The following is a 14,128-nucleotide window of genomic DNA, read 5'->3' as shown; positions in this document are numbered from 1 at the left end:
ATACACTACATTAGTGGTTCTCAATCCTGGTCCTGGGGGACCCCTGCTCTGCACATTTTGCATGTATCCCTTATTTAACACACCTGATTGAGATTATCACCTCATTAAGAGAGAGATCTATGAACTGAACTAACAAGCTGGTGATCTCAATCGGGTGTGTTAAATAAGGGAGACATGCAAAATGTGCAGAGCAGGGGTCCCCCAGGACCAGGATTGAGAACCACTGCACTACATGCCTGAGAATCATGCACTAGCAGAAAAAGTTTTTTATACATAGAAACTGGAACATAACAGAACATAATTTCCAAAACACAAGTGAAGAAGAGACCAAAAAAACAGATTCTTCCATATGTAATCTAACACAATTGTCAGACATAAAACAGCATCAAAACCACAGATATGTAAAACTGTGTAATGTTATGGAATAAAATGTCGACCTATATAGAGGGAATTATGACTGTCATCCTTTGGGGTGTTGATCAACTCCATCTACGTTTTTATTACCATGAATAGTCTTTTTTTAGTCTTTTTAGTGCTTAATAGTCTTTTTTTTATATTTATGAAATCCACATTCAAGGGTTTATAAAAATAATGCATGAAGCTAGAATAAATAGTTTTTGTAACTATACTTCAAAGTCTACTAAAAATGCATAAAAAGTATTTAATTATTAAACTATCAGTATACCTTTAAGTTCACTTTTAGTTGACTTGCAGAACAAACTAAAAACATAGATGTAAACTAGTTGTGTACTCAAAGTTTTCTACTGTTATATAATGTATACTTAAAATTATACTTTTATATACTAGAAAGTATTAATTAAGATATTAGCCTAATATTTTTACCTTTCCTGACCGGAAATGATAGGAACAAACATGAATGTTGTCAAGATTCATGCACTGGAAATCCTGGTTCAGCCTTTTGTTCCTCAAACAGTTTTTTCCACTCTTCTCCTTGATTTGTTATAACCTTTGACCGTCTGTAGTACTCCAATAGTACTCCATGTTTTTCCTGGTCCAGGACCAATTAGTACAGCCCAAAACAAGACAATAATTGACAATTTTTAGCAGCAATAATCAAAATATGCGAGTTTTGTTTGGATTCAGTGCCATTGTTTCTGTTCAGTGCCGCCAATATGGCCGAAATTGCTGTAATAGCTGTACATTGAATGTTATATCATTGTAAAACATTACCTTTTCACTATCTTTGCATTATTCTCATTTGATTCAAATCAGTACTGAACCCAAACAATGGCAAAACTATGCATGAATGAATAAGCCAGTGTTTGTATCAACAAATATTTGTAACTAAATTAATAATCAAAAACAATGTAATAAACACAGCAATGCACTCAAAAAAAAAAAAAAAAAAAAAAAAAAACGAATGCCCGCCAAATATCAATAACGAAAGTTGATTATCTAAAGTGATGGACAATCATTAAAGCTTTTTGCCATCAGAAGAGTCTTCAGGGAAATTCCGTCACGTGAAAAGCGTCAATGCAAAATGTAAAATAATGCTTATTCTTATGGTTATGCTTGTGCTTATTCACTGTGGTAGGCTGATATACGGGAGCTTATCCCAGCATCAAAGTGAGAAGTGCTCTTGATAGATTGCTTTCACTGATACAGTGTCTCTATGCGGTGAGATCTACAGCATTTAAGCGCTACTGTGCAAACCGGCCTATTTTCGTAACCCACATAACCGGTCACATTTTGGTTGCAAAGACAACTCCTTTTTTGGTCAGTATTGTCAATTTGGTTTATTTATTATCTATAATTGTATGATATATAATGTAAGTTTATTTGGAAAAGCATGTCTTTTTTAGAAAATAAAAGAAGAAGGAATTACTTGAGCATCCATTCAAAAATGATGAACCCACATATTGCAAATTTGACTATTAATCAGTATAAGAGTGTGACGTCCATTAATGGGCAGTTTTATCATGGGTGCCCTGTGGCTTAACCCAAAGTTATGTCACAGTTATACCTTTCTTTCATGTGGCGGCTACCAATGCGGGAATCCTCTCTGTGTAGGTTTTTTTGACTTGCTTTCAAGTTGACTGATGACGAACCATTTACACAGCGAGCGGAAGCTACTCAGCAAGTCGCTGACCTCATTTTACTATTCTGCTTTTGATGAAAGCATAGCAAAGATTTTTTGCAATACATCAGTCGGCCCTATATTGTGTCATTTTTTTGGGATTTCACTTACTGAGTGGCAAAAAAAAAAACATTAGCATGAGCACTGTGATGAAATAAGAATATTACAAAGCATTACAAAGCTGCTTATGCATTTAAGTTGAACTTCATCATGGTCTAATTTAAAGAAATAAAAAATTTCTTATAAAAGTTTCTCCCACGTTTGTGATTAATCCATTGGAAATGTGAAATTAAATATCTATGGTAGTTAATAATATGCTACTTTTGTAACTCTTGTAAAATAGTAGTAAAATAATGTGAACACATGTATACACAATAATGCAACATAATATGCCTCTGGTAGTAAAAATCCAGAGTAGGATGTGGAAAGAATGTGATGAATCTGTGAAAATTACGTAACTAATATGTAGTGTGGAAATTGAGGTTATTGATTTCAGCTTTTCTAACGATTCTCCAAATTTGTGGTCTTATGTGGGTCACTACAAAAGCCCCTGTTCCTGGATGTTGTGCAACTGAAATCCTTTTCATGAGTAACAAAGTAGGAGATCTAAGATTCCTGGACCTTTTGAAACTCCAAGAAATAGGTCAGAGGCCTGAGTCACATTTTCAACGGCTTTTAAATGGTCTTCATGGTTTTTTGGCCTAAAATGATGAATCATAATATTTTTAAAAGGCATATTTAATCCAAAAATTAACATTTTGTCCTGTCATTTCAAACTGCAATGGCTTTTTCTTAAATACTGGGCAATGATTAATTGCGATTAACCTTATGCAACATAAAAGTTTTTGTTTATATAATACATGTGTGTACTGTGTATATTTATTATGTATTAATAAAGATGCACACATACAGTATATATTTAAAAAATATTCACATGTATTTACATTTATATAATTTATATTATATATATAAAAATATTTAATATATAAACATAACATATTTTTCTTAAATATATCCATGCATGTGTGTGTATTTATATATACATAATAAATATACACAGTATAAAATTTAATTAAATTTTCATTTTTGGGTGCACTGTCCCTTTAAGTATTTTTGAAAGAAAAGTATATACTGAATAAACTACATACGATATTCATTATCGATCACAATCAAATCTCCAGCATTTTTCTTTGTGTTTCACAGATGAAATAAAGTCATACTAGTTTGAAATAAACAACATAAAATAATTTTTATTTTTGGGTGCACTGTCCCTTTAAGTATTTTTGAATCATAAAGCGAAGTATATGCTGAATAATCTACATACGATACTCATTATTGATCCCAATCAAATCTCCTGCATTTTTCTTTGTGTTTCACAGATGAAATAAAGTCATACTAGTTTGAAACAAACAACATGAAAAATTTTCATTTTTGGGTGCACTGTCTCTTTAAATATTTTTGAATCATAAAGCGAAGTATATGCTGAATAAACTACATATGATATTTAATATCAATCACAATTAAATCTCCAGCATTTTTCTTTGTGTTTCAGAGATGAAATAAAGTCATAATAGTTTGAAACAAACAACATGAAAAATGTAAATTTTTGGGTGCACTGTCCCTTTAAGTATTTTTGAATCATGAAGCAAAGTATATACTGAATAAACTATACGATATTCATTATCGATCACAATCAAATCTAAAATATTTTTCTTTGTGTTTCACAGATGAAATAGTCATACTAGTTTGAAACAAACAACATGAAATAATTTTTATTTTTGGGTGCACTGTCCCTTTAAATAGTTTTTAATCATAAAGCAAAGTATATACTGAATAAACCACATACGAAATTCATTATTGATCCCAATCAAATCTCCAGCATTTTCTTTGTTTCACAGACTAGTTTGAAACAAACAACATGAAATAATTTTTATTTTTGGGTGCACTGTCCCTTTAAGCATTTTAAGTTTTTAAATAAAACTAAATATTTACTGAATAAACTACAAACAGTATTCATTATCAATCTTCACAATTAAAGCTGTCATATTGTTTAGGGGGATTACTTTGATTGTATTACTGTCATTTGCATGTGCATCGTCCTCAATTCTGAGTCATGAAAATGCGGGCTCGTCTCTTGCCCGCAATCCTTAGAAATTTCAGAGTAGGAGAAGGTAAGACCGCAATTGCTCTGCAACTGACGCAAACATATACCATCACCGGTGGGAAAGTATGCATCGGTGAGATGCATGCCATTACGCTGGGGCGGAAATCTGCACGTCGATATGACTTTTTGCAAACTATGTCAATCAAGGTCACTGGCATTAACAGAAAGCCATGTGGGTGTTGATGTATAGTGGACAGAAACATACAAAGCAAGAATTTATTTCATCATACTAATATATTTCTTCTGATCTGAGTGCTTATGAGACGGCTGTCACTGAAAGTAGGTTATGGTGGTATGTAATGGTTGCTATGCTATAAGGTGCAATAAACACAACAAAATGTGGTCACAAAATGTATTTAGACACAAAGAAGCACAAAATGTATAAATGTCTTTGCAAAATACAAAATATAAAGACATTAATGTTAAATAAATAGAGTTTTTAAACAAAACATTTTACAAACATTAGATATCAATCCACAGTTACAAAGTCAAAAAGTGCAGTAGTTGGGCTCTTTCTGGTTGTAAAACAATAGGGGAACCTCTCCATATCATATCAGTGACTACATCCACTAAAAATCACTTTGGCTCCATTTAATTCAATTTAATAGCAAAATGGTCCAGAAAATTATGAATCATGAGATACAATTTTGAACAGAAAAAGATGTTGCAGACTTGTGTCAAAAGTTGTAAAGTCAGAAATCTGGGGGAAAAGTCAGAATTGTGAGATGTAATCTCAAATTTGCAAGAAACAATTCAGAATTAGGAGTTTTTTATTTCACAATTCTAAATTTATATCTCATAATTCTGCAATTCAGAATTTTTTAATCAGAATTCTGAGTTTATATCTTACAATTCTGACTTTTTTTTTTAGAATTCTAAGTTTAAGTACAGTATTGCAATTCTGACTTTTCGGACTTTTTAGGAATTCTGAGTTTAGATCCCACAATTCTAAGTTAATATCTCGGAATTGTGCAATTCTGACTTTTAATATGAATTCTGAGTTTATATCTCATAACTCTAAGTTCTAAGTAATTCTGACTTTATTTAGTCAGAATTCTAAATTTATATAACCACAATTTTTTTAAGTTTATATCTCGTAATTTTGCAATTCTGATTTTTAAAAAAATCAGATTTCTGAGTTTATATCTCACAATTCTAAGTTTATATCTCATAATCCTGCAAATCAGACTTTTATTTTAAGTTTATATCGTAATTCTGCAATTCTGACTGTTTCATATCAGAATTCTGAGTTTATATATCAATTTTTTTAAGTTTATATCTCACAATTCTAAGTTTATATCTCATAATTCTGCAATTATGGCTTTTTTATATGAATTCTGAGTTTATATCTCACAATTCTAAGTTTATATCTCGGAATTTTGCAATTCTGAATTTTTTAAATCAGAATTCTGAGTTTATATCTCGGAATTTTGAAATATGAATTCTGAGTTTATATCTCATAATTCTAAATTTGTATCTCGTAATCCTGCAAATCAGAATTTTATTTTAAGTTTATATCTCGGAATTCTACAATTCTGACTTTTTTTTATCATAATTCTGAGCGTATATCTTTCAATTCTACAGTTTTGTTTATATTCCACAATAATAATTTTATATCGTAATTATGCAATTCTGACGTTTCAAATCAGTATGCTGAGATATTAAAAAATTCTAAGTTTATATATCATAATTCATAAGTCTGACTTTTTTGAGATTTTTACTAGAATTCTGAGTTTTTATCTCACAATTCTATAGAATTAGAAGATATATTATATAGACATATATACATATATATATTATATATACAGTATATATAATATTATAGAATTATTATAACTATAAATTATTATATAGAATTATAATTATAACATAAGTTTATATCTCTTGTAATTCTGCAATTCTGTCTTTTTTATTATTTTGAATTCTGAGATATCTTACAATTCTGTTTATATCATGTAATTCTGCAATTCTGACTTTTTAAAATCAGAATTCTAAGTTCATATCTCACAATTCTAAGGTTTATATCTCATAATTCTGAAATTCTGCCTTTAAAAATAGAATTCTGAATTTATATTTCACAATTTCAAGCAAAATTCAAAAAATCAAATTCAGCAAATTCTGGCTTTTTATACATTTTAGACGTTAGACGTTTTATATCTCCTAATAAGTCTTTAAGTGGTTAAAAGCATTGTTTAAAACACATTTGTCAGCGACATATTATCAAAAGGAAATAGCACTTTGATATTTGATTGTAGTGACACAATACACTCAAAGTGATTTCTGCTGACACATTGAATATGACAACATAAGGGGAGAATTCATCACAGGAAGTGCTCCTACACCACCGCTGCGAATGCACGAACAGGCCTCTCTATATAAACAGCACTTACCACTGCAAATGTAGAACAGCAAGACTTCAGACTGAAAGAACACATCAGAAAAAAAAAAAAAAACAGGTCAAATGAATGCAACTATGTCATCAGCTCTAAACATCCAGTTCCTCATGGTGAGTATTGCAAGTTCGTAGTTCGAAATGTTAGAAGACGGCCTGCTAACCATCTCCTATAAGGATTTTCGTTGCTCAAGTCGTGATACTACTACGTTTGAGACTGAAATGACAGTGTCTGTTTTTGGCAGGTGGCTTGTATGATGGGGCTCGTTTTGATATCATTTGGAGCTGAGGGGGCTCCTTCAAGACATTCTCAGAAGAAAGGAAACCACAGGTCATCAGAAGAATCGGATCCATCATCATCATACCGGTTGATCTTGGATTCAGAGTTCAAATCCTCAGCCAACCCCATCCTTCCGATAAACAACGACTCTATCTCTCCATGGACCTACACGTAAGCGCTTATAGATTCAATGAAGAACCTTAAACATCCTTAGAACCTTATCATTGCACAAAGTTCTTTAGTTTATTCAAATGTTCTTTTAAGAGCCCTTTTTTGAAAGGGTAATGCTGATGAACTGTCATTTTTGTATCATATTATTTGTATCATATACGCTTCTTTTGTTGATTTTAGAATTTGAATGTGACTGTTGCAACACGTGAATCTAAAACTTCACATGATTCATTTTGTTCCATAGGTACATGGATGATGAAAGCCTGTTTCCTTCTAGCATCGCCGTGGCCAAGTGTTCGCTGACTGGATGTTTGATAGATGGCTTAGAGGACAACGACTACCAGTCCAGACCGATTTACACCCAAATCATGGTCTTGAGGAAGATTAAAGGAGAAAAGCACAACTATTCCTTGAAACTCGAGTACAAAACCATCGCAGTGGGATGCACCTGCGTCCGTCCATTTGTACAACAAGTTTAAAATGTGGGAGCTGATTGAATTACAATATTGTGGATGTTTGATCATTAGTGTTACACACTCTTAAAAATCAAGGTGCTTTAAAAGGTTCTTCACAGTCATGCCATAATGAACAGTTAAAGAACCATCTCTTTCTTACCTTTTTAAAATACCTTTTGTGAAACAGAAAGGTTCTTTATGGAACCGTTTAAACAAAAAACAGGTTCTTCAATGGCATTGTGAAGCACCTTTGTTTTTATGAGTAGTATTACATTTATTATCCACATGACTTTATAAATTATTTATGGTATCATGTTTGCAAAGTGTAGGCTATTTATTTATTTTCGTGACATTTTATACTGTATTTGACATTTGTTTATCATCATACTGGCTGATATTTGGATAATGAGTTTAACTCTTCATCCGACTTGATCTAATAATCTAATTTATTTTTGTCATTACACGTGCTTTCAAATGCAGGTTATTTATTTTCATTGGATCTTTTGAAATTGATTTTTATACTAACTATTTATTTATTTTTATGATCCAAATGTGTTTTTAAGCTTATGACTGATGCAATAAATGAAAAAAAAAGACAAATATTGTTCTGAGGATCTTTCTTTTGAATTAAAAAAAACTCAAAAGGCATAAAGAGAACTCACAACTCTCAAAACTATACCAGCAGTCCTTTAATTCCCTCTGCCTCTAAAATATATCACAATTTCTGTACAGAATTATATAGCCAAATCAGACACCAGCTGATCATGAGGCAAGTGAACATATGTACAGCGGCAAAAGCTTGAGCAGTTTACCAAAAATAGAGCCTTAAAGACAGGACAGAGGACAAACTGACTGCATCCGACATGAGCAAAGTACATGAAACCATCCAAACACAGTCACATTCATTCGTTTTTGGCACTATTGGCATACAAGACACACACCTCTGCGTTTCTCAGATTAAGGTAGTAAAGATTCCATGACAATCTTTGCTCGCCGGCCAGTTCCGTTCATCTGACAACATGGCCGTCGTACCGTACAATGATATAGCGATATCATAATCTGCTTTCAGAGTCATAATCTCTTATGATCCAAGCTAATAAGCTCAGCGTGATAGTCAGTCCTTTGGTGAATGGTCTCCCACATGATCAGCGTGTGTTGTGAGAAGATCTCAAGGCACCTGGAACATAAAGTTCAGAGATATAGCAATTAATAACAGCACAAAAACCACACGGTCACACACCAAATGGCTTTTCACAAGCTTTATCAAGTGCATCACGGCATGCAAGCATTAAAATGTTGATTTCGGCCACAATTGGTACACTATTTGTTGGCACTAACAAACGAGGAACCAACACTGAGACACAGAAATACAAAGCCAAACTACAGTACTAAGTACACATCGGCTTTTAAATGCACAAACAATTTTACAAACAGGAGTACAACACAAATACACATCTGCCTTGTCGTTTGTTCAGTACATGCAAAGCTATTATTAAAGACTAAAGAAATGCTTGATGACGGTTTTTCAAACACAGTTTGGCAGCAAACAAATCCAACGACTTTTTCAAATCTAATTGATTCCCAATTCCACATTTACGATACACGATTCTTTATCTGCAAATACCGTATGACAGGCCTTCAAATCATTGCCAGTTTCATAGCATGACTAGGACCTGCTAGGCTTTATTTAGTTTTTCTCTTGACAATACTAGACAAGAAATGCTCTTGATTCTATTCTACTGCCAGTCCAGTTCCATCTGTTCCTTGTTTTTCCTCACCTCCTCAGCATGCTTGTCCTGGAAAAACAAAAGACACAAAAAAGAAGAACTATTAAATAATTGTTCAATCTCAACTCTTTAAAAAGATCTACTTAGTGGCACCAAATGGAATTGCATAACTTTCCTAACAAGTAATGTTTTTGCTTCAAACTCGATTGAGCATTTTTTTTTTTAAACAAACAGATTGCAATTCCCTTTTGTCCCACTTTAAAAATTAAACTGGGTTAGGATATCAAGACCGTACCTTCTCCTGAAGACGTTCCAGCATGGCTGCGATGTGGGCCTCCCGGTTCTCTTTGTTAATCTCCATTCTTTGCTCCAGCTTTTCTTTGGCCATCTTGATGAAGTTGTTGTGTTCCACTATGGCTTTCTGGGCAACTTCTCGCTCATGTTCTCGCTTTTCAGCCAAGTGCTTGAGAAGTCCAGCTTCCTGACACTGTGAAGATAATGGATGGAAGTCAGTATGAGATTCATATATAAGCATATTCATTATCAGTACTGTTGCATTGGCCATACGTAAAATAAAATAGAAATATTAGATAAAAAAAATGCAAATTAGAAATGCGGCCTTGGCAACTAAATAAAGTTGAAGCACTAAAATAATTAAAATGGACACTGAAAAAAAAAGAAAAAGAAAATAATAATAATAATAATAATAATAATAATAAAAAGTATATATATATATATATATATATATATATATATATATATATTTTTTTTTTTTTTTTTTTTTTTAGTTTTTTTTTAGTTTTTATATTTTTTCATATATATGAAATTAAAACAATTTAATAAAATTACAAAAGCACAACAAAATTACTGAAATTTAACTAAAATTTAAATGAAAACTTGCAAAATTATGTAGGACTATAATAGTACATAAATAATACTTTATATATATATATATATATATATATATGAAATAAAAAAAATAAAATAAAATTACAAAAGCACAACAAAATTACTAAAAATGTACTAAAATTAAAATGAAAACTTAAAATGAAAATTATATAGGACTATAATAGTAGATTAAAAATACTACAATATTTATAATATAATATAATATAATGTTTATGATTTATATTACAAAAAACACTGAGCATATCAGCTTTTAAGCATCTGTATGAAGTTGTCTCCCGTCCATTTAAGTTCAAATTAGCAGCCCAAACTATATTTAAATTATATATGTGACCCTGGACAAAAAAAAAAAAAAAACAGTCATAAGGGCCATTTTTTGAAAGCTGAATAAATAAGCTTTTCATTGACGTATGGTTTGTTAGGATAATATTTGGCCGAGATACAACTATTTCAAAATCTGGAATCTGGGGCTGCAAAAAAATCTAAATATTGAGAAAATCGCTTTTTAAGTTCTTAGCCATGCATATTTTGACATTTTGATATATTTATGGTAGGAAATTTACTAAATATCTTCTTGGAACATGATCTTTACTTAATATCCTAAAGATTTTTGGCATAAAAGAAAAAAACAATCATTCTGACCCGTGCAATGTATTTTTGGCTATTGCTACAAATACACCCATGCTACTTCAGACTGGTTTTGTGGTCCAGGGTCACAAATATGCAAGTGAAAATGATAATAATCAGATATGCCTACTTATTAACATGAGCTAATTATTCTTACTGAGTATATCCTCCACAAATACCATAACTGTTCCTCACCTTTCTTCTCTCTTCAGCTGCATCCAGTTTCTTCTGGATCTCTTCCAGTGATGGGTCTCTGCGAGGTGGGAAGGTGGGATGAAATTCCCTCTGACCATCAAAAGATGGAGGTCTGAGGATGACCTCAAAGGCCTGGCCTGATGACCGCTTGTTTAGCTCGATCACCTCCATGTCTTTAATAATCCCAAGGTTGAGGTCCACAACATCTAAAAGATCAGAAGATCAACAATGACTGATTTGATTGATATTTATTCATGCTTAAACTATTCAAACTACTTGATTGATTGAGGAGACATAAATGTGACACTGGACCACAAAACCAGTCAAAGGTCAGTTTTTACATCATATGAAAGCTGAATAAATAAAATCTGGAATCAAAATATTCAGAAAATCACCTTTAAAGTTGTCCAAATGAAGTTTTTTGCAATGCATATTACTAATCAAGAATTAAGTTGTATATCTTCATGGAATATCTTCATGGAACATGATCTTTACTTAATATCCTAATGATTTGTAGCATAAAATAAAAATCTATAGTTTTGACCCATACAATGTGCAAATATACCTGTGCCACTTATGACTGGTTTTGTGGTCACAAATACAGTATGTTTCATTGACTGTAGGTTCACTTGAGAGACATCTATCCTAAAGTATGCAAGATTTTAGATTTGAGTTCTTTAAAAGCCTTTAAGGTACCTTGTGTTTTCTTGGTGGGCTTTTCTCTAGGCTCTGGTAGAATGCAGGAGCAGAAGAAAGACACTAGAGGGAGCTCCTTCATCTTTTCTCTGTATGCTGCAAGAGAGAGAGACAGTTATTTTGAGGTAACATCATCACCAATGCCATGTGCTCACACATCATTCCTTCAGCTCCATTAAACACTCTCAAGTTCACATGCGAACAAGCAGGTGGATGTACACGTACCTGCAAGAGTCATCTTTCCTTCTTCTGAGTCCTCTGAGGCGTTTCAAACTCAGCTGATCCTACAGGAGAGAGAAACGATGATGTAATCAGAAACCACAGTCAATCGATTCCCCTTTTTGTCTTTGTCCTCACATAAAGGTCCCACAAGGTTTAGCATCACAAGCGAATGTAGATTATGAACAACAAGCAGAAAGCAAACATTTATACTGCAAACAAATCATTTTTGTATTTGTAATCAGAATTGTCATCTTTAAAAAAAAGCCAAGATTTAATAAAAAATGTTTACTTTACATTTGTTATTTAAAAAAAAGAAAACAAAATCTAGAAAATGATTTGTTTGCAGTGTAAAAGAATCAGCTACATCTAAGTACATGGTATGCATGCCATATACAAATCAATCCAAAGCCACAAAACAAACAACAAACTTAAATACAAGGATAATATACTTGATGCCAATCGTTCGCAAAAGAGAGCTTGAATGAATGTGGTTTGTTCAGGAATTATGATCATCTGTCAGCCTACGCTTGTTTTCTATCAGTCTTTCTCGTTCATTCTGCCTCTGCCCTTGCTGTGCCCCCTCATTTCCCACGCTCACGATCGCTGCACCCGCTAACACCTTTAAAACTTTGACATTTTCAATGCATATATAACATTTCAACACTTTTAAAAGTCATTTAATAGCATGAAGGGCATTCTGTAGGCCATTAAATGACAATGTGCATTATGTTTACTCAAACACTGCATGCACACAAACCTAAAAATCCTCCTGTTTTATTGATGCTGATTTAATAAATAATACATGCTTTGCAACACAACCCAACAGCACTGTTGTCTACCTTGAACATTTGTTTGCAAAGCAAAGCAAGTCATTTTCTCAACCTCCCACTGCTTTCTGATCGGAATAAACGCTCGCTGCTTTGAAAGCAGAGGAAGTGCCGCTCTTGTAAGGGGCTGTGGCCTTTTGCACACCAACATACTGTATAATCTCACCTCTCAGTACCACCCATAGTGCAGACTAGCACGCTCACTGCAGGTCCTCTGCGACCACTGTCTATTCAAATACACACTTTGTTCTACATTCTATTTTTAAATTTAGCAATGCACTTTTTTCCACAGCTATTTGACTATGCAATGCACATCTTTTCTTTTTTAAGCACAATATTATGTGACAGTTGCAAATCCCTCAAAAATCATGCTTACATATGCACAAGTCTTGCATATATAAGCATGCTCTAAATCTTGCAAACGTCCAAATCTGCAATGCAACAATCTAAGGAATGCCGAATTTGATTCTGCGCTATTAAAAACAAAGCAAAAATAAAATTGAATGGAACTAGCTATAGGAAATAAAACTTTAGTCCGACAGATCGCCAGTCTCCTTTTGTCCTGCAAAACAATAATGCATTAAATACCAGGTTATGATATACCATTTCAGCTTAACTCACCGACAGTCCGCTGTGGTCTTCTGTCAGAGTCTTTCCCTCTTGTTCAGTCTGACAGTCTGCTGCTGTTTGGATGCTCAACCTGGCAGCATCAGCACCACCTCTGCTAGATAAAGCATGACATCACCTTCCAGCGCCGTGATTGGTTGAGAGGGATGCAGGCTCCTGATGGGCTGAAATGGTCGGGAGTGCAGATAGGGGGTGGTTAACTCTTTGTTGAAAGCTGGTTATGATTTCATAGAAGGGCAGAGATTCTGCAGCTTTATGCAGACGAAATACAAATTCATTTTTATTGTTTTATAACGCATTAAATAATTGAAATCATTAAGTAAATATCAGTATTTTTTGTTTGTTTGCTTTATATATTATTTATGGAAACCTGGCTATTGGAGCTATCAATAGCACAGAGATTATTTCATTTGCTTTCCTACGTTTCTAAGAAGAATTCAGGCTTGGATCACATACACGTTCCTTTTTTAGTTCATTTCAGTTTAGAATTTAATTACGTGCAGGATCGTGTGCTAAACCAGTTCTGTCTGGTTTTGGGAGCTGTTCGAAATGTCATGTCTAAAAACGGAGGAGGACAGGGATTTGTGTGTCATCTTCTCACTCACTCATGGCTGGAGTCTTGTTGATGACTATGACACAGTAACCTTGCCAACATGCTCGTCTGGATTCGGGCAGACCAGGCCTGTTTGAACAGTCTGTCAATGGCCCATCTGTTGCTCTGGTCCTCTGCCAAATCAATTA

At 33.2% G+C, this 14,128-nt stretch overlaps 2 protein-coding genes across 3 annotated transcripts; one reads left to right on the top strand and one right to left on the bottom strand.

Annotated features, from left to right (window-relative positions):
* Positions 1–6,723: 6,723 nt before the first annotated feature.
* On the top strand, positions 6,724–7,584 carry il17a/f1 (interleukin 17a/f1). The gene is made up of 3 exons (XM_073826410.1): positions 6,724–6,768; positions 6,900–7,105; positions 7,350–7,584. Exons 1-3 carry the CDS (start codon positions 6,724–6,726, stop codon positions 7,582–7,584), a joined length of 486 nt encoding a protein of 161 aa, XP_073682511.1.
* Positions 7,585–8,701: 1,117 nt separating this feature from the next.
* stmn4l (stathmin-like 4, like) lies at positions 8,702–11,814 on the bottom strand. 2 transcript variants are annotated; one of them, XM_073826997.1, is made up of 5 exons: positions 11,712–11,793; positions 11,016–11,221; positions 9,583–9,774; positions 9,339–9,356; positions 8,702–8,737 (listed from the first exon to the last, which is right to left on the bottom strand). In XM_073826997.1, the coding sequence occupies exons 1-5, from the start codon at positions 11,791–11,793 to the stop codon at positions 8,729–8,731; spliced, it is 507 nt and encodes a 168-aa protein (XP_073683098.1). In that variant the 3' UTR covers positions 8,702–8,728. The 2 variants fall into 2 exon arrangements, with proteins under 2 accessions (XP_073683098.1, XP_073683099.1); XM_073826998.1 differs by lacking the exon at positions 8,702–8,737 and having other exon boundaries at positions 9,227–9,356; positions 11,712–11,814.
* Between the last annotated feature and the right edge of the window lie 2,314 nt (positions 11,815–14,128).

This window comes from Garra rufa, chromosome 21, assembly GCF_049309525.1.
Source record: "Garra rufa chromosome 21, GarRuf1.0, whole genome shotgun sequence".
Classification (NCBI taxonomy): Eukaryota; Metazoa; Chordata; class Actinopteri; order Cypriniformes; family Cyprinidae; genus Garra; species Garra rufa.
Note: the sequence above shows the minus strand (reverse complement) of the source record. Positions and strands in the feature narration are given on the sequence as shown.

Excerpts from the sequence above, each read along its gene's own strand:
- stmn4l (XM_073826998.1), bottom strand. The coding sequence starts at position 11,793 with ATGAAGGAGCTCCCTCTAGTGTCTTTCTTCTGCTCCTGCATTCTACCA. Across the intron at positions 9,775-11,015 it reads CAGCTGAAGAGAGAAGAAAG|TGTCAGGAAGCTGGACTTCT; the intron begins GTGAGGAACAGT and ends TTATCTTCACAG. Across the intron at positions 9,357-9,582 it reads TGGAACGTCTTCAGGAGAAG|GACAAGCATGCTGAGGAGGT; the intron begins GTACGGTCTTGA and ends TTGTTTTTCCAG.
- il17a/f1 (XM_073826410.1), top strand. The coding sequence starts at position 6,724 with ATGAATGCAACTATGTCATCAGCTCTAAACATCCAGTTCCTCATG. Across the intron at positions 6,769-6,899 it reads TAAACATCCAGTTCCTCATG|GTGGCTTGTATGATGGGGCT; the intron begins GTGAGTATTGCA and ends TGTTTTTGGCAG. Across the intron at positions 7,106-7,349 it reads ATCTCTCCATGGACCTACAC|GTACATGGATGATGAAAGCC; the intron begins GTAAGCGCTTAT and ends TTTGTTCCATAG.